Genomic DNA, 26,354 nt, shown 5'->3' with positions numbered 1-26,354 from the left:
TCAGTTAAAAATCTATACTATTTATTTTTAACGTTACAAGCAGGACCACTCTCGATCACGGGTAAAAAACATGATTAAAAAAACAGGAGCAAAAAACACTTTAAATGTGGAATGAGGACAAAAGGCAGAGTATTAAATTACATTTTAAGTACATTTGAATGAACACGTGCATTAAGAAAGGAAAGTTTTTTTCAAGGCGGTCCGAGATAAATGGGTGAACAAATCCGCGAAGGTAACTGTGGACATAAAAAACTTGCGACCGTAAAAAAAATAGGCGAAACAGAAAATCAAATTGAATAAACATGTTTCAATACAGATCTTATTGAGCATTATTTCAATAATCACATCGAGATTATACCAATCCATGCGCGGCTGTGAGTAAACTATCTTAATTAGGCTCCAACGTCAAAGTATGATGTCAATTTGCACAATTAGAAAGTGTAAAACATAAACAAGTAATCGGGGTATGTCCAAATGCATATTAAATACCCGTTTTAATGAATAATAAATAAATAAGATGAAATAAGGGACAATACATTGTTTAATTTAAACAGAGAGGATAGTAAAACCATTTTAATTAAAACAGTGGAGTGATGGGGTAGACGGCCTAAGATATTAGTGGAATCTCAAAAGTTAATGATACATTTCACCCTTCGAACAAATTTCTTTTTTCACGGACTGATTTATAGTTGGACATGTTTAGCATCATTTTAATTAGCATGACAACCGCTCTGTATCGTCTAAAAACATAAAACTCCGCAACAGTGAATGTAGCATTCATTTGCTCTTATGTGAAATATACATTTTTCATGGAAATCCATATTTTCGATCCCCATTGTACGTTGCAGGTTACATTGGGAGCGGTACCTACTGGGTGCATCAATACCCCCTGATTACGAGTTCTGCCCGCACTAATACCTCATGTTTTCCCTACAAAGCTCTCAACCCACGTTCACCTACTTGCACAAATTCTATCAGGTGCTGATGAAAAAGACGCAGGGAAAAATAGTATTTGAGCACCAGTAATCTAAATGACACGACAGCTCATATTGCAGTACCGGCCCACGTAATCAGGGGAATGTCGTCTTCGCTTGCAGATAACAAGTGCTTGCACAACACTCGTGCGTCTAAAAACCTGATACCACACAGCTGTCCGATTTCATAACAGATGTTTGAAATTGGGCATCTATTGCTGAGTGAGTTGCAGCTGTTCCTTTTGAGCCAATTCTTGTTGACGAATGGTTTCCTGAGCTTCGCGTTGCATTTTCTCCAACTTTTCTAGCGTGACCGATTTTAAGGGCAGTAGTTTGGGTTTACACAGTACCATGGCAGGCACATCCTCCACACACAGCTGCCCTGGTGTTCGAAGAAAACACATAAAAACATTATTACATGAAAGAATGCAAGAACTTTCAATGTGCATACAACAACCTGACATAGTCGACAAAAAGTGGAAAGGCACATTAGCTGTTTCATCGCCCGCAAAACACAAAGTAAAGCGCTGAATGTATGAAAACTGGATCGTCTATTGTCATTAACTTTTACAGCAACTTAATACAATCACAAAGTGATGCTTCTTCAACACAATCCGTTAGACAATACAACTCACAAACATCCATAACAGTTCCAATATGCCAAGTAGTTAACTAGCACTAAACTCCCAACAGCACTTAGTATCCAGCAATGGCTGTTATTTCGGATGTATCTCTCCTTGCCTTACACAACACACCAAGTACACCTCCTGTTACTAGCATACGTACAATACGGCACGAAAACCAAATAGAGTAAGTAAGTGCTGGCACCTCCTCACCACATTCATAAACTCGTACCATTTTTCGTATCCGAGTCCATTTAGAACAAATGAACTTAAACACACTACACTAGAATGTGCACAAGATTGCAACAAAACCACAATAATCGGCTGATGACCGCCTATCAGCAGAACAATGGCCTCAGGCTCAGTCAGACAACCGCGCAAAAACTAGCATAACAAAAAAAACTGCAGAGTCAATCAGCACACATATGCCTACACATAATAACATAATAAAATAATAAAATACAAAGATGCCTAAAAGGTTGGACTGAATCTTAATAATCCCTCTATTCCCTATGAATAGTACTAAATAGCACATAAGACAGATAGGTCTGGGCAGGCCAAACACAATAATACCCCAACAACTTGACTATGGTCCAAGACAACTGCAAAAGGGTGTTTGTGAGAGAAGGGCAATCTCTTAAAGTGGCAAAGGACCATACAAATGATAGAAATGAGTACGGGGGTGGGGGGGCAAAGGCGCGAGTTATAGTTACCTTAGGGTGCAAGTTTTAGTTACTTGAAAGAACTCTATAACTGCTGAATCTTTATGGTTTTGTACAAGTAAATTCATAATTTCCCTGTAACCTTTGTTTTTTTCAGGGACTATATATGTATGTGTGTGTGTGTGTGTGTGTGTATATATATATATATATACACACACACACACACACACACACATACACATAATACACATCAGAATTGGAGTTTCTGGTTGAGAGAGGTATGTACCCTGTGCAAGCAGGAACCACAATCCTAGTCAGGGTTTAAGTCACACACACACACCCTAAATTAACCTGTGCTCACCCCCGGCAGCTTGGCACAGAGCAGTTAGGCTTAACTTAGGAGGCAATGTAAAGTATTTGTGCAACACTTCAAACAATAAAACAGTGAAAACACCACACAAAAAGACCACACCTGGTAAGAAATATAGAGCTTAATGTAATGAATTAAACAAGATAAAAATGAAAAAAATCCATTATGTAGAACTTGAGTTATATATTTTCAAAGAATAAACAGTAAGAAAGCGTTTGGAAGCCAAAAGCGCTAGCTGGGGCTAGGTAGTTGTGCCAGACCAGGACAAAGTCAAAGGGTCAGGCTGACCGCGATGGAGCGCAGACCAGCAACAGGGCTTAGGCAAGGCCCACTGAAAAGTACCTGAGTTGCGCTGTTGAAGACGAGATGCGGGGTTCAGAGGGGGTGCTGCAATGTCGAGGGTCCACAGAGCCAGGAGCATTTGCACAAGTTCGATCCGCACGACGGCGATGCACACAGTACAAGGGATGCACCGGTGTTGATCCTCACAACGGCAGCGATGCGCTGGTGTTGATTCTCGCAAAGACAGCGATGTGTCCTCAATGGTGGCAATGCACTGGTTCTGGGCTCCGCGTCAACAGTGATGCGTGCATTCTACTGGCAATGCACTTTAGGCCCACTTCCAAGAGTCCTGGGTTGGATGGGCACCACTTGTCAGTGCAGACTCACAACTGGCAGAGAGTCCAGGTGCAGAAGTAGGGTGGTTGGAAGTCTTTTATGTCCCTGAGATTTCAGTAAACAGGAGACCAGCAGCTGACACTTGGAGTCACTCTGGGTGCTAGGTTAAAGTGATGTGTATTCGGTCCTTCTCACCCATGCAAAGAGGGCAGCAGGAAGCAGTTCTTAGAGAGACGCAGTCCAGTAGAGTGGCAGTTCTTCAGCAGCACAGCAGTCTTTCTTGCTGGAGTATCCACAGGTCCAGAAGTATACTGAAGTGGTAGGGTTCGAGGTCCAGTTCTTATGCCCAGTAGTGCCTTTGAAGTGGGGGAGTCTTCAAAGGAGTCTTTGAAGTGTACATAGGGCCTCCCTTCCTACGCTGGCTCCAGACTCACCACGGGGGTGTGCATCCCTTTGTGTGCAGATAGGACACAGCATATTCAGGTGTAAGTGTGAGGCCGTGGCTAGCTCCTACCTCCCATCCTGTTCTGATGGCCCATCAAGTCACATCTAAGCTCCCACTGTGTGTGGCTGTCTAGTGGGAATACACAAAGCTCAGCTATCACCCACCCAGACAAGCGATCAGAGACGGGGTGCAGGCACTCAGAACTAATAGCAGGAAAATGCCATCTTTCTAAAAGTGGCATTTTCAAAATTGTAACAAGAAATCTGACTTCACTATTAAAGGGGATTGATCATTATAATTCATAGGTACTAAACATGACAGATCTACCTCCTCTCAATCGGGAATTACAGCGTATTAAATGTAATAAGCAATCCTCAATGCTATCTGATGCGAGGGGTAGGCCTCCCATTAGTGAAAACTGAATTTGGGAGTTTTTCACTAGGACATGTAAAACTTAAAACTACATGTCATACCTTTTAATTACACAGTACTCTGCACTATGGGCTAGGTTGGGCTTGCCTTCGGGTGACATATGTTATAAAAGTGGAGTCCAAAGCTTGGCAAGAGGTTTTAAATGCCAAGTCAACATGGCAGTAGGATACTGTATTCAGGCTTGGGACATGTTTAGAGGGTTACCTATGTGGGTGGTACAGTCAGTGCTCCAGGCCCACTAGTAGCATTTTATTTACAAGCCCTGGGCACATGTAGTGCACTTTACTAGGGACTTATAGGTAAATTAAATATGCCAACTGGGTATATGACAATCAAAACCGTGTTCAGGGAGTGAGCACATGCATTTTAGCAGTGGTAAAGTGCACAAAGTACTAAGGCCAACAATATTATTTTGGCACAAATGGAGGCAAGCAGGCAAAAACATTTGAGGGAAGACAAGCCAAAGGTTACAGGGATGTTATAGTTAGGTTCTGAATTTACTCGTACAAAACCATAGAAATTCAGCAGTTCGAGTTATTTCAAGTAACTATTCCTCTCGTCCTAAGGTAACTATAACTCGTGCCCTCACTATGCACAGGTTTCTCATCAATAACTTTATTGAAAATGTTCCAGTGATAATATCAAAGATGCCACAGAAACTGTTATCAATGATATAATATGTGGAGTAATTAGCTGTGCATGGCGAAGGTGTGAGTTATAGTTACCTTAGGGTGCGAGTTATAGTCACCTGAAATAACTTACTACAACTAAAGAATTTCTATGGTTTTGTACAAGTAAATTCAGAACCTAACTATAATGTCTCTGTAACCTTTGTTTTTTTCAGTGAATTTCTAGTGCTTTTTTAACCTAAAATAATTTTAATTATTATATGTTAATCCAACCACCATGCACACGGCCTTTGGCCGTGAACAGCGGGGTTGGCCACAGGGCCCGTCTCTGTCAGTAGATCTGTGAGTGTCTGAGTGGGTCTGAAAGTGAGTGTATGAGTCTCTGAGTGGGTGTGTGAGTGAGCGCATTAGTCTTTGAGTGCATCTAGGAGTGAATGGATTAGTCTGTGAATGTTTTTTTGATTTTTTTTTGCTTATTCACAAATATCCGTGAATATCACGCATGGTAAAAAAAAAAACACTTTACACCCATAATTTGACCCTCAAACCCTCCCATATCTCTGGGGTCAGGGTACCTCCACCCTGACCCCTTATGACACCTATAATTAAAAATTTCTGACCCAGGGTCAGTGTCCCATTCCCTAAAATGGCAGCTGCAACTTTCTAGCCCGGTTGCGGTCAGCCAATCCCAGCATTCCTATTCGCATGGGCATTTGCAAATACGTCGCGAAAACGTTGCAACTTCAGATATACAAATGTATTTTCCCTTTAATATCTCAAAAACGACAGAACGTATTTACATCAACTAACCAAAAGCACAATCTGAGTACGGACAGCAAGCTTTTTGCCAAATTTGGTGTAATTCAATCTATTACTTCAGGCTGTAGGTGTGGCTAAAGCTCCTATGGGAATTAACATGGGAAACACAAGATTTTTTACCCCAACCCTGTTTTCTCGCCCCGAACTTTCGATGTGCAACAAGAATCACCAGTACACTTTTTAAGGAAAGTTTTGTGAAGATTCGTCAAACGATGCCAAAGATATAGGCAAGTCAAAAAAATGCTTTTTCTATGGAAACATGGTCCTAACTGTAACTATCTACTGATGACCGCCAATATAATATATACCACCTGCCCGTTCTCAAAATTTTCAAGAGGAGGCTGCACTTGTGCTCACTCCTGAGGGGGAGGGTGTGGGTGGGGAGGAAGGACAAGCCTGCCTTTCACAGCTGACTACGTTTCCTTACTACAGAGCAATGTGCACCCTCTCGAATGAGAGTGAGCAACAGTATCTAAGTATTTGGAATTTTTATAGTGCAAACATACAGGCAGCTGAGGATAGCACATGGTCAAAGACAAGCCTAAAGTCAATGAGTTAGAGGAGATGAGTTGGGTTGAAGATGATTAATGCATTTTGGTGTAGTGTTCTTTAAGAGGTGGGTCTTCAACTCCTTCCAAAATTGTACCAGTGTTGGGGCAGTCCTGGTGGATACAGTGATGTTGTTGCAGATCCTGGGTGCATAGAAGGAAGAGGTCAGCAGTATCATTTTTTCTTTTTTTACACTTCTTAGTCTGCAGTCTGATGGTGGCTGGCTGCCATTTGTGCCCAGATTCACCAGAAATGGTGAGCTCATTCTGCAAGATAAGCTTGGGCGCTGGTTCTAACAGCTTTGTAAATGACCCAGCTGATTGTAAAGCAGGTGCAAATCAGTGAGAGGTGCCAATGGAGTTCCATCAGGATGGGAGTGATGTGATCATATTGCTTCAAGCACTAGATGGGATATGCTGCAGCAGGTAGGATGCCCCCACGAGGTGCCAGTGTGACGTCTGGAGGCCTTGGACTAGGGCACTGCCACCATCTAAATGCGGGAGTATGAGGGCCTGAGCAGAAGTTCTTAAGTGGTTTTCAGGAACAAATGATTTTACTTTCTTTAGAAGAGACAGCTGGTACCAGGCTCTCTGTGTTTTTAGCAGTGTGTTCCATGTCCAGGGTGAATCCAAATGACTTGCCATTCGATTAAAGTTGGGGTTTGAAGCTGCTAAGGTGTACATAATTGAGCCAGGTTTGTAATGTGTCTTGTTTATTGCTCTTAGCAAATAACAGAAATTCTGTCTTGTTGGGTTCCGCTTCATGTATGCACTACATATCCAAGTTAGGATAATGTACAGGCAGTATGAGAGACATTGGATGTCTGAAGCAGAGGAGACTTTCAAGTAGAGTTATGTATCAGGGCAGATTGGTGAATCTTCATGCTCTTTATCTACAGCGCCATGTATAGGTTGATAATGACAGGAGACAATATACATTCTCAGAGGGCTCAACAGATGGGATCCTTTGTTACCTGGATGCCCACGCAATGAACATGCCTGAACAATAGAAGCTTATTTCAGCAAGAAGCCCAGAAAAATTAATGCTGCACTTAAACTTTTTCTATATCACAACATAAAAAAATTAAAAAATGCATTTATATATTTGTTATTTTTACTGTAAGCAATACAAATTCCATCATATCAACATGCAGTGTCCACATATCTTTTTGGATCCAGTTTGGGCTGCACTGTTCCCACTGGAGCAGGGTCTTGACTGATATGTTTATAGCTGGGTCCAAACTGAGATGACATGGTGGGCAAAAGAACAATGGGTTGGAATGCTACCCCGAACGATTGCCAGAGGACAGACAAATTACAAGAAATCCTCCCTTCGCGTTTTGTGTATTTTACTGCACATCCTGAAGTAACTTTCTTCTCTCTTTGGCGAGACTGGAAGATTCCTCTACATGTATGAAAACATACAAACAGTTACTAGCGTTTCATATTGTCACACCATGACAATCTATGTGTATTAAAAACTGTGATACCTTTGATAAATGCCTAGATATGTCCTCACAATCAGTTATTTCCAAAAATGGAATACTGATGTGCATGGATCCTGCTGAATTTGTGTAGTTGAATGGAATCTGTGTAGCAGAACTAGTATGCAACAGTAGTCTACTATTCACACGCTGAATGCTCTGCAGCTGATGAAATTAATCTACTTTCCCTAGTCTGAATATGAGACCGCCCGGCTTTTTTTTTTATAGATGGAGACAGCTCTAGATTTTGGGTCAGGTGTATAAATCACTAGATTTAAAAGGTTACAAGGGATGGGGCATATGCATACGCGTGCAAGCTATTTAAATTCAACATATTACTTTGACAAACAGATTTGAATTGGCTCCTAGACACCCTGTAGAGAAAAACCTCTGTTTCAAACAAGATATTACTCTACCCGATCGCCATGATACCAATTATAACAGGAGGCAAATTTCCTGCCACATTGCCTCTGTGAGGAGACTCTGATGACACAAAAACAAGACTGTTTGTGTGTCTGCTAAGGCCTGTAGGCTCTTCTCTTCTGAGTGACCTACAGTTATTACTGTCTTTCTCAATGCTAAAAACCTTGCTATACATGTCTCATAGACAACTTCAGCTCACTCCTTCTCTAACACCTTGTCGCTCGTGTGTCTAAATTGGATGGACACCTATGAGCTGTCCTGAAGGCCTCATATCAAAGCTTTACTGTCAACCTATTCAGACACTCCGGATACAGCTAATCACCTCTAATCAGACTCGTTCTCATCCAATTGCTTCATCTGGTATGCTCAAAATTCATATTGTTATCATTCCTCATTGTAAATTTCTGCTTACATAAAAGGTTGGCAAAATACCCACCCAATGAGGAAACTGTTATTACTTATGTGAGGCATGTTGACAAAACCGAACTACAAATCCATTCAAAGACAACAGCTAAATCAATGGAATCTAAAAACCTGTTGCTTTTACAAAAGACTTAGTGAAATGCATGCTTGTGGTAGCGTGCATGTGCTGCTTTGAGCTTAAACTCTGTTGCCTATTTTAAGTCCATCTAAAATAGAAATGTTTGTAGATACACTTCCATGGCGAAAATTCAGTTAATAACAAAAATATATTTATTGAGGTTGATAAGACATGTTTTGATTTTTGTGAAGAGGACTAGATCACTAAGAACGTTAACCAGCTTGGCATGTTTAGGTTTACTGACTATGGTCTGCTGGCAGTGAAAACTGGTGTTCCCGAGGAATGTAGGAGGGTAGGGGTGCAGAAAGAGTTAAGCACCACTTTTGAGATTTTGCTACTCTTGCAGAGCCAACTTGGAGACCAGCATGTGCCCAACATGGTGCAACACTACGAGACAGTGTGCAATGTTAGGCTACCCGTAACAGAAACCTGTGAACACTGTGTTAAGGCAATCTATTATTATGCAGTAATAAAGAAGGGTGTATGGTAATATCGATGGGTAAAAATACTAAAACATAAACACATCACTAACCTTGCTTGGGGAGCACCTCACGAAACATTGACTTCACTTCTGGCATTGCCAATCCTGTTGATCAACCTCGAAACAAAGATACAAAATAATAATTAACTACATACATCAGCAAGTAGTTTGATCATTGGATTCATACTTATAGTTAATAATGATCTCAAGAGATCACTGTTACACCCGACATGCTTTAGGGTGGTCACCCCTAACTTTTTGCCTGCCTCCCTCCACTTTTTGGACTCCGTTTTTGCTGGCTCTTAGACTCTGCACACTTTACCACTGCTAACCAGTGCTAAAGTGCATATGCTCTCTCCCTTTTTAAACATGGTAACCTTGGATCATACCTGATTGGACTATTTAATTTACTTTTAAGTCCCTAGTAATGTACACTATATGTGCCTAGGGCCTGTAGATTAAATGCTACTAGTTGGCCTGCAGCACTGGTTGTGCCACCCACTTAAGTAGCCCCTTTACCTTGTCTCAGGCCTGCCGTTGCAAGGCCTGTGTGTGCAGTTTCACTGTCACCTCAACTTGGCATTTAAAAGTACTTGCCAAGCCTACACCTCCCCTTTCCCCACATATAAGTCACCTCTAATGTGTGCCCTAGGTAACCCCTAGAGCAGGGTGCTGTGTGGGTGAAAGGCAGGACATGTACCTGTGTAGTTTACATGTCCTAGCTGCGTAAAACTCCTAAATTCGTTTTTGCATTACTGTGAGGCCTGCTCCCTTCATAGGCTAACATTGGGGCTGCGCTTATACAGTATTGAAGTGGTAGCTGCTGATCTGAAAGGAGTAGGAAGGTCATATTTAGTATGGCCAGAATAGTAATACCAAATCCTGCTGACTGGTGAAGTTGGATTCAATATTACTATTCTAGAAATGCCACTTTTAGAAAGTGAGCATTTCTTTGCACTTAAATCTTTATTTCTGTGCCTTACAATCCACATCTGGCTGGGCTTGGTTGACAGCTCCTTGTGCATTCACTCAGACACACCCCAAACACAGGGTACTGAGCCTCACTTGTATACATCTGCATTCTGAATGGGTCTTCCTGGGCTGGGAGGGTGGAGGGCCTGCTCTCACACAAAGGACTGCCACACCCCCTACTGGGACCCTGGCAGACAGGATTGAACTGAAAGGGGACCTGGTGCACTTCTTAGCCACTCTTTGAAGTCTCCCCCACTTCAAAGGCACATTTGGGTATGAAACAGGGCCTCTGCCCTACCTCATCAGACGCTTGCTGGAGAAGAAACCTGAACCACAACCTGCATCCTGCCAAGAAAAACTGCCTGGCTGCCTAAAGGACTCACCTGACTGCTTTCTACAAAGGACTGCTGCCTTGCTGTTGCCCTGCTGTACTCTTGTCTGGCTGTAAAAGTGCTCTCCAAGGGCTTAGATAGAGCTTGCCTTCTATTCCCTGAAGTCTCAGGACCAAAAAGACTTCTCTTTTTCATTTGGACTCTCTGTGCGCTGAAAATTTCGCTGCACAGCTTGCGCCGCAGCGAGAAAATCGCTGCACACCGACACTGATCGACGCAACACCTTCGGGGAGACCGGAACTTCGACACTCTGTCTCGCAAGGACAACGCCACCCGACTTCCAGAGGGGAAATCGATGCGACACCTGCCGTGAGACCGAGAATTCCACGCACAGCCTCCCGGAACGACGCGCAGCCGGAAAACAAGCCGAAGAATCCACGCACAGACCCCGGGACATCTGGTAATCCCGCGACCCACAGAGAGAGACCGTCCGCGCGCCAGGAAACAACGCACGACTTCCCCGCGTGAAAAATAATGGCGCAAGTCCGTGTGTGCAGAGGAGAAATCGACACACACACCAATTTTCCACGTATCTCTTCTTCTGCGAACCTTTGCGGAGATTTTCCACTTTAAACCAGGTACTTTGTGCTTGAAAGAGACTTTGTTTGCTTTTTAAAGACTTAAGACACTTTATATCACTTTTCAGTGATATCTCTACAATTTCACATATCATCTTTATTCGTTTTGACCTACAATTATCCTGATAAATATTATATATTTTTCTAAACACTGTGTGGTGTCTTTTTGTGGTGCTATATTGTGTTATTGTATGATTTATTGCACAAATACTTAACACATTGCCTTCTAAGTTAAGCTGGACTGCTCGTGCCAAGCTACCAGAGGGTGGGCACAGGATAATTTTGGATTGTGTGTGACTTACCCTGACTAGACTGAGGGTTCTTGCTTGGACAGAGGGTAAATTGACTGCCGACCAAAAACCCAATTTCTAACAATCACCGTGTAAGATTTATCTGTCCTTCTCACCATCAACATATAGCTTTTATTTTTATTAGCACTACTTATTTCAGTGAGATCAATTCTCCAAGGGATAGTCCTTATAATACCTGAAACTGCTTTTGCCACAATGTAGGAAATTCAGCAGCTAGGAGGTGGTCATAACTAGCTTTTTTTTTTTTTGTTCTTTATGATACACAGTAAAAAACCAACACGCTAAAAACAATAAGTGCCATTTTTGGTTTCTCTCCAGTCATGTCTGCCACTTGACTTTCTGAAAATGATAGTCTCTGCCTTCCCCAATTGTGTGTGACAATGACCATGAAGAGATGCGAATCACAGGACTGGCAGTGTATCCTGTGTTGCTGAAAGGACCGCCCTTGCATGAACATCAACTAGGTTCACTCTTCATTTACAAAGTGACACAGAAGAACTATGAACCTACCATAATAGCTTGTTTTTGCATTTTTTTGGTATAAGGCAGTGGAGCTTGGGTGTAAGAAAATCCCATCTATATTATACATATAAAATAGCCACAGAAAGGCCTTGTCTTGCAAAGACTCGCTGAATATTCTACTAATATTGGTTTAAGTATGACAAACACACAAAAATACCAAATAGATATAAAATGTGAAAGGTAAACCTTCAAATCAATCCTACCATCTATGTATAACCTTTCCTAATTACCAAGGCCATACACCAATTTTCCATTCAAGTATCTGTTCCTTGATGTTCATACAGGGAGTGCAGAATTATTAGGCAAATGAGTATTTTGACCACATCATCCTCTTTATGCATGTTGTCTTACTCCAAGCTGTATAGGCTCGAAAGCCTACTACCAATTAAGCATATTAGGTGATGTGCATCTCTGTAATGAGAAGGGGTGTGGTCTAATGACATCAACACCCTATATCAGGTGTGCATAATTATTAGGCAACTTCCTTTCCTTTGGCAAAATGGGTCAAAAGAAGGACTTGACAGGCTCAGAAAAGTCAAAAATAGTGAGATATCTTGCAGAGGGATGCAGCACTCTTAAAATTGCAAAGCTTCTGAAGCGTGATCATCGAACAATCAAGCGTTTCATTCAAAATAGTCAACAGGGTCGCAAGAAGTGTGTGGAAAAACCAAGGCGCAAAATAACTGCCCATGAACTGAGAAAAGTCAAGCGTGCAGCTGCCACGATGCCACTTGCCACCAGTTTGGCCATATTTCAGAGCTGCAACATCACTGGAGTGCCCAAAAGCACAAGGTGTGCAATACTCAGAGACATGGCCAAGGTAAGAAAGGCTGGAAGACGACCACCACTGAACAAGACACACAAGCTGAAACGTCAAGACTGGGCCAAGAAATATCTCAAGACTGATTTTTCTAAGGTTTTATGGACTGATGAAATGAGAGTGAGTCTTGATGGGCCAGATGGATGGGCCCGTGGCTGGATTGGTAAAGGGCAGAGAGCTCCAGTCCGACTCAGACGCCAGCAAGGTGGAGGTGGAGTACTGGTTTGGGCTGGTATCATCAAAGATGACCTTGTGGGGCCTTTTCGGGTTGAGGATGGAGTCAAGCTCAACTCCCAGTCCTACTGCCAGTTCCTGGAAGACACCTTCTTCAAGCAGTGGTACAGGAAGAAGTCTGCATCCTTCAAGAAAAACATGATTTTCATGCAGCACAATGCTCCATCACACGCGTCCAAGTACTCCACAGCGTGGCTGGCAAGAAAGGGTATAAAAGAAGGAAATCTAATGACATGGCCTCCTTGTTCACCTGATCTGAACCCCATTGAGAACCTGTCGTCCATCATCAAATGTGAGATTTAAAAGGAGGGAAAACAGTACACCTCTCTGAACAGTGTCTGGGAGGCTGTGGTTGTTGCTGCACGCAATGTTGATGGTGAACAGATCAAAACACTGACAGAATCCATGGATGGCAGGTTTTTGAGTGTCCTTGCAAAGAAAGGTGGCTATATTGGTCACTGATTTGTTTTTGTTTTGTTTTTGAATGTCAGAAATGTATATTTGTGAATGTTGAGATGTTATATTGGTTTCACTGGTAATAATAAATAATTGAAATGGGTATATATTTGTTTTTTGTTAAGTTGCCTAATAATTATGCACAGTAATAGTCACCTACACACATAGATATCCCCCTAACATAGCTAAAACTAAAAACAAACTAAAAACTACTTCCAAAAATATTCAGCTTTGATATTAATGAGTTTTTTGGGTTCATTGAGAACATGGTTGTTGTTCAATAATAAAATTAATCCTCAAAAATACAACTTGCCTAATAATTCTGCACTCCCTGTATACTGTAATTCAGATTAATAATATCAAGCAATGTGTGAGTTTCCAAAATGTGTATGTCAATGAAACTGATACCTCAGCAAAAGCAAAGTTAACGTGTGAAACTGAGCTTTTACTTAGAATTTTTCATGTCAGTTTTACTTTTCTTTCCAATGCAGTACAGTCACATGGTACAGCTGAAGAGGGTTTCTCAATTTTCTTCATTAGTATTATAGAAACAATATTCATACCACCATCTGAACTTTTTCAGGGGCCCCAGGATAGCAAGAGTACATTTTGTTGTTAGATTAATCAGAAGTTTAACTGCACTGTTTGCAATGTGCTCAAAATCAGACTCCGGAGCACAGCAAACACGGACATCGCCTGGATCAGCTGATTGGTGTGTTCTTGTGAGCAGAGGAAGAGCCAGCACCAGTCAAAGAGAATTTCAAGCAATTGGTCTATACGCCTTGGCAGATCCTGCTGCATGGAGGAGTTTCCTCAGACCCAGACACAAAAACACCAAAAAGTTAGGTAAGCATCCATGGCGAGCACTTGGATTCTCATCAGCACATTTCTACTCTGGCACGCTGCCTTATCTTTTGACAGGATTGAATTCAGATTCCTTTTAGCACTTCACAGCTTTGTGGAACACAGATGATATAGTGGAATTCGCACAGACTTGAGTTCCTCAGTATCCACAGTCCTCTGGAACACACATTCCGCACGCTGCAGTTACTTTGGAGATTTCTGCGTCTCACACTCAAAGAGCGATGCATGTTCTCCCTTTGTGTACCTCGGATGTCTTCAGCTCGTCTCACCTCAGCTCCGTTCACAGCTCCTCCATCTCTGAGCAGCATCTCCCTACTGCAAGTCCACCTTCGCTGACCCTCTGACAAGTTGGTCAACTTTCTCCCGCAAAGCTGGATGCAGGTTGAAGTTCCTGTATTTCTAGTCCGGAATCTGACAAGGTGAGTTAACAGTGAACAATAATTACAAGGTACACTGTTCCAAAAATAATAAACTGTCGTCCTAGGGGACCACCGGTCTCAGGAGCGAGAGCCCTCAAGCATCACAATGGATGACTAGCATCATCATCGGGAATTGCTCCTCACCAGGCTGGCACTGCAATGCCTGGCGGGCACCCCAAGCGGGGGGCTCTAGACCATAATAATCTAATCGTGACTGGTGATATCTACTATACAGTCTAAGATGCTTACATTCAGGCACCAGTAAACAAAAAAAAGAGGTCAACGGATAGTTAAAATTGGTTATTCATCTCATAATCAACATCATAATTTAATCAGTATAATAAGGATGAAGACCAAGATTAAAACCAAAAAGATTGAAAGTCACACAGAGTATAATGCTCTAATACTTTCAAAAATCAATACAATCTCAGAGGACCCCAAATATTATAGGATCTCTAAGTTCGGGTCGACATGTTTCGCGTCTAGCGGTCCAGCCGGATCCATTGACGCTTCATCAGGACCAAACACTTACATAAATAGATCACCTCTTCATAAGACAAAAAGAAGAAACACCTCTAATTCGGGTGGATAAACCGGTCACTTACATTAAAGTACACTGGTTAAGTCAGGACGCCCTAGAAAACAAACACATAGGAAAATAGAAAAAACACACACCAAAAGTACCCAAGATGTGGTTAAAAAGGTGGTCAAATAAATAAACAAGTGATGGGTCGTGAAAATATGTATAAGAACGGGCTTACCATCCCTAAATCGAGAAAGGGCCCCTTGGGAAGCACATTCCTGGGACTCAGATTGACACTGTACATGGTAAATAAGGACAACATCAGATATGATAAACAGGCATCCTAATGTGAAGTGAAATCTGTCACTTGTGCAATTTCACTAAAAAAATATATATGCAGAGAAAAATTAGAAGACTGGAATATGCTCAGCATTCAAGAAAGTACTCAAAACTATTGTGTCTCGTTGATAGCACACAGAGTATAGCCCAAAATTAATTGTCTTAGAAGGACATCATTACGGAAGACTTTTAGTCCAAGTTAGCTTCATCACTTAATAAAAGTAGCAAAATATGCTAGATTGTCCAATATATAAGCAGCCTGAGTGTATCACACCAAAAATATCCTCTACTCACAGTTATGTCGCTGGTCCAATACTGTGGACCTACCCTTTGGAACGGTGTCCCGAAAAAACCATCTGAATCGGGCACCGTCAGAGTTATAAATAAGCCGCCGTAAACCCGGAAGAGCAGGATCTCCAGGTTCGCGCGTGTCTGGGATAATAAAAATAGAAAAAGGACTAGCGCGGTGTGGACCATTAGAAAAAATAATCAAAATAAAGGAAGGACTACCTTCCTAAACAAACCAGAGGACCGGTGGGCTGCATTATCGGTTGGCACTTGATAATGGACGGAGGAAAGGCAGCCCCCAATATTATAGGAATAAAATATGAAACGTGCCTATAACCAACAAGGGCCTAATATAAAAGATTTTACATATGGCACAGTAAGACAATGATGGGTTAGCCATGGGTTATGAGTTATTCACATTGGTTATGAAATGTGATGAATTAAATAGCCTGCTGATCAAATTCTTGAAATGTGCTACAATTGCGTCTCAGCTGTAAAAACTGTCCAACGGGTAAATTATCCCTTAAAGATTTTGGGTGATGGCTGAGATGCAATTGTAGCACATTTCAAGAATTTGATCAGCAGGCTATTTCCCTGCAAACAAAACTTTTTGAGCGTCATTACCCCCCAAGAATCGTCAATCAGGCGCACAAAAGAGCTAGGAATAACAACAGGGAGTCCTTGTTAGCTAACATTGTGAAGGAGCTAGTGCACTTTTACTAGCGACTTTTGAGTAAATCAAATATGCCAATTGTGAATGGACCAATGTTACCATGTTTAAGGGAGAGAGCATTTGCACTTTGGCACTGGTTAGCAGTGGTAAAGTGTGCAGAGTCCTAAAACCAGCAATAACAGTGTCAGAAAAGTGGAGGTAGGTAGGCAAAATTTTGGGGGTGACCACCCTAAGGCTGTCAGGTCTAACACAATACATTCTATATTTCCTTGTGTTAGCATAATTAAGGCCTACAGAGGTTGCATTTCACAGTCATTTAAACGTGCTGATTTTTTGCTCCACAAGAAACAAAGTCCCATTTGTAAAACGTCTATTGTTAACTGTACAAGATCTTTACCCATCTGACTTGAAGAGTCCTGTAATGCATGAACATGGACTGAAATCGTATACAACTTGTTACAACCCATCGGAGTCAAATGGAAAAGGAGATGCTTCTATGACAGGATTGGGAGAATGTCTAACTGTTGCAATCTGAAGTCTGCTATTAATCTATGATTGGATAATGCCCCTTTAGCATAACAGGAATTGACACTGGTAACTAATTGGAACATTTCATATGGATTAACAGATCGGTTGCTGATCAAACATTGCTCCGATGCAGTGCAGAAGCAGAGACAGACACTTTCCTGATGCTTGCAGATGCGTTGCTGATGAAGATTCCCTGAATGCTGTATCCCTTGGAGAGGTATTCTCCTCTCTGCCATATGCCCTTGCCCCTTGAAAAGCCCTTTTAGGTTAGACTCTCCAACATGCTGACGCTAATTTTATTTCCAATTTAAGCTACTGTTCTGTAGCACAAGTTAAAGATTTTTCCGAATTATTTTTTTCCTATTTGTATTTTGCCTGCATGTTTCTCCCCACACATGTATTTCCCTAATTTGGTTAGTAGTAGGGTTGACCTATGCCCAGTCAATAATTATTGATTTAACTGAATTTAAATTGACCGGATGATTGTGAAATCTGAGCACCATGTGATTTATGTGTCTCAGATATTATTATTAACTTTCTGCATCATTCTTCTTAAATGCTTAGTTTTGCTAATGTTAGTGTTCCTGAATGTATTTTGTCGCCTTGGGCAACCCTGGGTAATTATGTATCTGTATAACTTGGTTTTGTGCATAGTCTACATGACTTTGAGTTTGTGTTTATAATAAAGCTTTGAGCTATATTCCTTACTGGAGTTTTCCTTCTATGGCCACATTAGTCACTGTATCTAAATTAATGGGGTGGTGTTAATCTAATTGTTGATGGCTCACCACATATCCTTCTAGGTACAAAGGTACGTCAACCTCATTGTGCAATTGATTCCTGCAAATGATGAAAAATGCGTCCACAAACTCCTGTGTGATGTGGTCTGTATTACGACACTAATAGAATAAGTGGCTTGGGGTGATTTTCATTGAAAATAAATGATTCTCATGACATAATAGGTTGGAGACGCCTGGTCTAATGTAAACTTCATCAGTAACAGTGTAATAAGTTGACACCAAGTTTTTGTGGCGATGCCATAGTTGATGAATGGGTCCTTGTCAGACTTTACATTCTAAGGCATAAAGTCTACTACCGGATTCCTGTGGTGACATGACAGACTGTAGTCCAGAGTGACATCACAAATCTTAAGTGACCTCAGTGCTTGACAGCAGGTTCTTGTAGTGACATGTGAGCACTGAAATTAACATTAATAATTTTTACATGTATTCCTGTATTTGAATTAACATATAAGATAAATTAGCATAGAAAAATAACATGTGCCTCATAATGTGCCTACTTGATTGGCCATCATCATTTATGGGGTTATTAACTAATAAAGTATTAATATGTGTTAAGAGTTTATATATGCTTGAAAATGCATTACTCTGTCAAACCTGCAGCTAAATATTATGAACTTTCTTTGTGCTAACTAAAAGACCTCAAGTTTAACAAGGCCAAGACTAAATTGAATGTCTGCCAAAACATTGTAAGTTGTAATGTTAGTAGAACATTCTCTCTAAATTCTTTGTCTAAGTCTCAAACTTGTTCATAGCTTGTATTAATAAAATGTATTTCTTTTGAGGCAACGATGTGTAACTCAAGAATGTTTCTACATTACTGTAAATGTCGATTTGAAGCGTATTAGAAATTAGATGAACAATGACCCCCTGATAATGAACTGAAGATTTCCTCGTTGATTCTTATTGTATCAACTGGATGTGCGCAAATGGAGAAGAACCAATCATTGATATGCGGATGTCTGTCTAGCATATTTTTCTGATATGTAGTAAATCTGCAATTGGACAATCTTCATCGCAAGATATTTCTGATTAATGGACAACGTGGGACAACTTTGTCTTAACCACTCTGCACTTGGAGTGCGGGCCAATCTTTCTTTGCCGATTTGCAGACCTACTTCTTCTGCTGATTAACAAGTCACTTTGACACTTACCAATCTGTCTACTGACGTTCTGGTACTTTAGTATTTTTGTGTTATTTTCTCATGCTCCATGCAACGATGCTGGTGCTTACTTTAGCGCTTGATGTTTAAAATTAAAGCACTTTGCTGCCTGCCTTTGACATTGACTTGATGGTTCAGAGAACTTAGAGCCCAAATACTGAACCGTCCCACCTTGCCAAATTCCCTCAGTTCTGACGCTGATGTCCCCATGACGAAGACGCCGGTTTGCTGATCCTTAAGATAGGTATAACTTGCAATGTTTATTGTTGTTTGTCTTTTGTTTTCCACGTACCAACAGCTGTTTTGGATAGAACCATAGTTAGATTTTTTCCAAATACATGTTACTAAAACTTTTGCATGAAGCCCAACATGCTGGTGCTAATCTGGAGTTTGTGAGGTGTTTTTCTATTCATTTGCTTCTGACTTTGAACTGAAAACATTTAATTGCTGATCAAATGTATGTTATTACCCTTGCTCAATTACTATTACTTTTGATTTGTACTGTTGCTTTTGAAATCATAGTTGTTGTAGCTCTGATAAAGCTAAGATTATTGAGACGTTTTGGACAGCCTGTGTTGTTTATATATCTTTATCATATGGTTTTGAGACTAACTTATGTGATCTTAGCATTGTTAATATATGGAAATAAACATTTTAACTGATATCAAAGGTGTTGTTATTCGTGGACAAATGAGTTATGGTGGGTTCTTTACTGACTCTCTCATGATCTGTATTTTTTAACTTGATGTTTTTATGTGCTACCTAGGGTATGATCATCTTAAACGAGAAACAGGTTCATTGGCCTTAACGACATGTCTGCTTATTAGTTACTATAACTAAACAGATAAGCCTGGGCGCGCTCACGGACGTTACTGCCTGATATCAGGTTCCTGTGTGAAACTCACTGCCTGAGATCTGGAGTGATGCCATAGACTGACACAGGATTCCTGGGGTAGCACTGCATCTAGGCTTTGGGCATCAACAGTGATATTCAGTGCTTGAAATGGAAAAATAGTAGTTCAGGTACTCTGCATCACAGTACCTGCTGGTTTCTGCTAAGTGCCGGTACTCTCCAATGAAAAGTATTATGTTTTTCTAGAGAAGTGCAGATACACTCCCTCTCAAAATAAAAAAGTGCCGGTACTTAGTAACGGCCCATTTAAAGCACTGGTGATATTACCGTCCGACATGTTATCTGGAGCAAAGCCGCAGTGTTTTCAGAAATACTGCCTTAGTCTGAATTCGCTCTCATATAATGAAATTATGTCGAAAATAGTTTTCATGGAGCAATGCCACAGACTAAGCAGTGTGAAATCCCTGAAAGTAATGGATAAGCATTCACTTCTGTTCTGGCTTTCTGTTAATACAGTTGCACGGTTACTTCATTTTTAGAGTATCTGCTGCAGTGCACTAACATCACCTTATTTTTTGTTTAGAAACGTCAACAAGCATGGAGTTATGGCAAATTAGATGTCGTTCAGTGAGAGTGGGTGAAAGGCTTTCTGTACGAGTATCGATCAATGTGAGTAAATGGGACAGGGCAAGCGTAAATGAAAAAAATGGTTAGGGAAGAGTACGGAAAACGGATGCCGGGGGAGGAATTGTGTTCACGGTACAAGACATTTAAAAGGTCTCCAAATAAAGTTACCTCCGGTGCGCTACTTCGAAGAATCGCCGTGAATTTGAATACCCGACGTCCCTTTTTGGTATTTTAACGGATGGACATTCTCACTAATCTCATAACTTCCGGGTCCCATCACAACCAACCACACGGAAGAAAGCATTTTGGTATCGTAATGTGTAAATAAACATAGGATTGGTGCATCTCCGGTACCTCAGCCAATCGTAGTGTGGCGCAGGCAATTACGAAGTCCTCAATGGCTGTTGGGTGCGCACATCCGCCAATGGCGTATAAACGCAGTCTAACTCTCTTTACAGCAGTACGGGGGCGTATTATAGGGTAAACATTGAAGGGGTGCGGTGTTTAATGGGAAGTCGGGTGGTAGTTGGCGTGGCAGTCTGACTTCAGCTGCTGAACTTTAGTGATGGTCAGATATCCGCGGTGGCAGTCAGATGTCAGACGGATACATTCACGATTAAAAGCCGGTTGCAGCCCAAGGGTGGCGAGACTGGTCTTGCTGGATGCTGCTTGCAGTGCTACCAACAGTTCTGTGACTCACGTCAGGTCATTGGCTTAGAAAAGGTGCGCGGCATCGCCCCACAGGCTTATGTGGCATGGTTAGTATTTAATGACGTAGCACCAGGGCTAAAAGGTGGGGGGGGAGTAGAAGGCCATCAGATATTAAGGTCTCACACTTATGTTTAGAACGTCCATCGTGACTACATTTGAGAGCATTACAAGATGTAACAACTTAAAGCTAATCAGTACTTAAGCCTGTGACTTGAGTTCCCTGTCGGAAAGAATTAACAGCCCAAATGTGGATTAAGTTTGGTGTCTGACTAGCTGCAGTAGACCAGCCATTAAGTTTGACAAGTTAGGCAAACTAAACCTGGCGCCATGAACAACGCACAGTCCATGCATTGTATTCAGAATATTATACACTACAATTGTGAATACAAAAAATATAAAATTTATTAACCTACTGTTAGACCTGGAAGCCTGGGTGTGGTCCTATAATGTTTTGTCTTCAAACCTGCTGTTTTGCTGACTTAATTTTTGAGAGCTTTTGGACTCAGTACATTTTACTACTGCTAACAAGTGCTAAAGTGCTTGTGCTCGCTCCTAAAAATAATGGTAGGCTTGGTTTAGACCCAATTGGCATATTTAATTTACTTGTAAGACCCTTGTAAAGCAGTACTACATGTACCCAGGGCTTGCATATTAAATGCTACTTGTGGACCTGCAGCACTGATTGTGCCACCTACTTAAGTTGCCCTTAAGACATGTCTCAGGACTGTCATTGCTGCCCGGATGTGCAGTTTTTTTAAACTGCTGTTTTGACCTGTCAAAATAAACCTTTTTCCAAGCCCAAACCTTCCCTTTTAATATATGTCACCCCTAGGGTAGTCTCAGAACTCTTCATGGGCATGGTGCAATATATTTAAAATGTAGGGCGTGTACATTTAAGTTTTTCATGTCCTGGTAGTGTAAAACTCCTAATGTTGTTTTTCACTACTGCAAGATCTTCCTATGCCATAGGATTATATTGGAGTTACCTTATTACATTTACATTTAATAAGCTGTAACTTCCATTTGGGAGAAGGAAGAGTAGTTGAGATTGGTATCTAAAGAAGTGTAATTAAAAGCTACCTTTAATAGTAAAGTCACATTTTCCAACACATTTCTGAAAATGCCACTTTTAGCAAGATACCATTTTCTTGTCATAACCATTTGGTGCCTGTTCTTGGGTTGCGTGACTAGATGTAGCTGGGAGTTGGTCTTTGTGTATTTTTCCCAGACAGTGAGACAAAGAGAAGACAGGTGTTAGCGGGATGGGCCTCTTTGAGGTAATGAGGCATAGGAGTTAACTACCACACTTGCACATCACAAAGGCTCTGCCTGAGCACTCGCGCTAAAAGTTTGACACTGGTCTATTGTGACCCCAGACAAGCTGGGGTCAAGACAAGGACAAAGGAGATGTCTGACACCTTGGAAGGGTGGAAACCTCTAGAAGCTTTCTCCACTTCAAAGTGGGCACAGGTATAAATGTTTGAACCTTCAACCCAACTTGTCAGTACACTTCTGGACCTGGACTGCTAAAGAGACTGCCACTCTGTCGGACTGCTGTTCTGAAGGACTGTTGATCTGTTGTGCTGTCCTGCTGCCCTCTTGCGTGGGTAAGAAGGACTGGATCCTCAATGGCTGAATCTAGGACCCCAGAGTGACTCCAAGGGCTACTAGGCTGGCCTCCTAATTAGAGCTTTAGAGACCAAAGACTCCAAAAACCTTGAACCCAGCATCTGGACTGTGGCACCTGTGAGCCCTTCACTGCCACATGGCGCCACCCCAGTCATGGACCCCTCAACCAGTAACCCAATTTCTTACACCTACCAAACCTACCACCGTTATAATAAACCCTGATAATTGAAGCACACTTTGTCTGTTATTAAAAATAAAAAATGCAAGTTGCAGACCATATTTGGTATTCTGAGCATGGCAAACAATATTCCCTATAGAAGATGCAGTTATAATTGAAAATTGTGTACATATAATAATTTGGACATTATGAACCATGTTTTATTGCCACATGGTGTTTCATCAAAAGAAATGAGTAATTAGTAAGACCTTTTACATAATTGAATGCCTAACATATGGGTAACAAAATCACTTTAAAAAATCGTATGCGTCCTAGCCTGAGTATCATTTACATACTGATGAGCAGTGAATTAGCTCTTAACATATGGCAATGGATTCCAAAGAGGTAGAAGAGTGCCCAGGAGATCTATGAACATTAGCGAAGAAAGATGTGTGATAGCAAGACAGGATGACATGATCAAGTTCATGGCGCTGAAAACTGTTTTGCAGTCACTTGAAGTTACTGTTAGTGGGTTTATTGCCACCAAAACAGGTTGCTATTATTGACAATATAGTCCCTGAAACCTTTTGATATGAGTTTATAATTTAGAATGAATCACCTGCACAGGTCTATATGGTAACACAAACACCACACACTCAAAATTACTCTCTTGTGCATTTGTTAGAGGGTCCTTCTAAGAGGGTGTTTCTGCAGTCATTAATGATGCCAGTGTCCCTAAGTACATTGACTGCCAGCACTTGGCTGCCCATGCATGCTCTGCGGGCACCACATTTCACCTTTAACCCTACACCTTAAAATGTCCAACAAAAGTAGTAAAAGAATACATGAAGGACAGTTCTCATCCAAGAATCAAGTGGTCGACTTCAATAAAGAAAAAATCTAAAACATTGTCGGTATTTTTAATTCCCTGAAAGGCCTAAATATATAAAGTCAAAAATTTAACACAGTGGTGAACTGATTATTTTGCTGTTTGTGTTAAAAGTGTGCACTGCAGAGACCTATGTATAGCATGCATGTACATTTGAATCAAAGCCACAACACCTCAGATGTTCATCAATGTGGAAAAATTATGTAGTTAGAACTGCAGACTTGAATTAGGAACATCTAAAGATATGCAGTAGGTACATTGACTGACAAGAGTAACTGCATAAAATCATACAGAAACTTGTTAGATCAGTGGCCAAGGCCTGGGACATAAAGAGTACTGCCCTTAACATGTTCGGAAACCATCCTGCATACTTGCAGAGATTGTTTAGTGGATAATGAAGCCAAGGAACAAGACGTATACACGCCAACACTCCTGACTTTGGCAGAAGATGACTCACACTTTTGTAAGTTACATGTAAAACAGAGTTGCCTTTTGTCAGTGTAAAAGTTCCTTTTACCAAAGATTGAACAATTTAACTTGTCCATTTCATATGCAGCGCATTTGCATGTAGATGTGATTGTATTACATGACAGCGCTCTCCAGAAGTTAACCTACCCTTCTATGTGAAGTATACTTACCAGCTGTACCAACTACTTAATGCTTTTGTGGTGGGCACCTGCAACTGTCCTTTCTGTATTCATTTTATGAGATTTGGGGTCATTTTTCACCTACAGATCTTGACCTAAAGCACGAGAGAAAGAAGGAGAAAGAGAGCTAGAAAAACAAACATGAAGGAACAAAGGGGATGAAAGAGGAACTTGCTAGACTAAGATAAAGTCAAAGCAAGTGTAGGATCCTGGAAAAAAAGTAATGGCAACCCTGTCATTCGCAGTGGGACTGCAAGAAAACATTTGGGGGTTCTGCACTTATGTTCTGGCAAATTACAAACTACACTTCCAAAAGTTTGTCTCCTCCACATTTAACAGCAGACATCTCTCTTGTGCGTATGGTTGGCATACGTATATTTATACCACCCTTTCATTCACCAGTACAACAGAAGGACAGCAAACCCTGGAATCAGTGATACCAGAATACCCTGGCAAAGAATGGTTAATACATTCTGCATTAACAGGCTCAGCCCCACACCAAAACATGTTTAGGCTACCCAGTGTCCAAGGAGGAGAAGGAAATGGTAATGAAGTTAACTCCCAATAGAAGAACTTATGCAATTCCAGCCCTAACTTGCACTGTCAAAACAATATTGGATTCACAACGAAATACTGCTAGCTTGAATAGAAAAACCACACAAGTGTGGATATGTAGGAAGAGTGACACACCACAAACTAAGTCCAGTACTCGAAATCTATATTAAACTATGCTTGCTAATAAGAACTTTGCACATTCTTGACATGGTACACTGCCAACATGGTACACTGTAGAAAGCATGCTTGTTTTCAGCAACACTGACCTCTGGGCTCACCTGTTCACTGTAACCTCATCCTGAAGGACCCAGCCCTGAGTAAACATGCATGATCTTTTATCCCATACATAGCACATCTCTGAATTACATCAGCGTGCCAGACCTCACAACATTTTAATTGTAAAGCTACCCTGTATTATTGTTTTGATACAACAGACTGCAGCATTGCTACAGTAGGTATGGGTCAGAAGGGCAAAGAACAAAAACAGCCATATCCACACAGGGAAATAACTTGGTAAATGTTAACACTGCCATATCCAATGCACAGAGCTATAAAAAAAATACAAACTGTCTTCCTTTCAAGGACAACAGCTCTTCAACATTTAGTGAGTGGAGTTGGTAAAAAAAGCACATAATTTCAAATGTATGGAAATCATTTTGTGTGTGATGGATTTAGATACTTCTGCATAAAACCCCAAACTGAAATATTTGGGTAACACTGAAGAGCAAACAGGATTATGTAAGGCAGTCCTTTTTTGAAGGAAAAAAATTCACAATTGTGGCATGGATAAGCAAAGAAACATGCATAGGATTTCTACAAGTTGACAAATAGATGTGCATCAGTCTGTGGTACTGACCAAACATGAAGCAATGCAAACATTGGGCTATGTATTTTCACAAACATGCAGCAATAAGTGGAAGCTGAACTTGGGCATAGCTATGAGTGGTAAGTAGATAACTATTTTAAGTGTTTTAATCAACTATAATGTTGTTCCATGTATAATAAGAATCTAGGCAATTTATAGGGTTCACCTGACATTTTACTTGAATATGGATTCTGCCTCCCACCCATGCTCTAACTACATGTGCCAAGATTGACCTTTGATGCAAAACAGGAAAAATAAAGAAATGTTTCCCAATGGCTAATTTGAACAGTGTGAAAACTGAAAACATGGGATCAATCCTGGCTTCCACAATTGACCAAATTGTGTGATCCTGGATAAATCTTTCTCTTGTGTGTGATTTAAATGGTTATAATGCTGATCCAGGTACACAATAAGAACCTAGGCCACATATGTTCAGTGCTCATGACAATTGACTTACCTCTTAGCTCACTGATAGCATTGTTGTCAGGGC

At 41.0% G+C, this 26,354-nt stretch overlaps 1 protein-coding gene across 2 annotated transcripts; it reads right to left on the bottom strand.

The window, feature by feature from the left end:
- Window positions 1–20,709, bottom strand: BBIP1 (BBSome interacting protein 1). Of its 2 annotated transcripts, XM_069239400.1 has the most exons (4): window positions 20,580–20,709; window positions 15,774–15,911; window positions 9,101–9,166; window positions 1–1,356 (listed from the first exon to the last, which is right to left on the bottom strand). In XM_069239400.1, exons 3-4 carry the CDS (start codon window positions 9,144–9,146, stop codon window positions 1,187–1,189), a joined length of 216 nt encoding a protein of 71 aa, XP_069095501.1. In that variant the 5' UTR covers window positions 9,147–9,166; window positions 15,774–15,911; window positions 20,580–20,709; the 3' UTR covers window positions 1–1,186. The 2 variants fall into 2 exon arrangements, with proteins under 2 accessions (XP_069095501.1, XP_069095500.1); XM_069239399.1 differs by lacking the exon at window positions 15,774–15,911.
- Between the last annotated feature and the right edge of the window lie 5,645 nt (window positions 20,710–26,354).

The sequence above is a fragment of the Pleurodeles waltl genome, chromosome 6, assembly GCF_031143425.1.
Source record: "Pleurodeles waltl isolate 20211129_DDA chromosome 6, aPleWal1.hap1.20221129, whole genome shotgun sequence".
In the NCBI taxonomy this organism is placed as follows: Eukaryota; Metazoa; Chordata; class Amphibia; order Caudata; family Salamandridae; genus Pleurodeles; species Pleurodeles waltl.
This window is presented reverse-complemented; position numbering and strand designations above follow the sequence as displayed.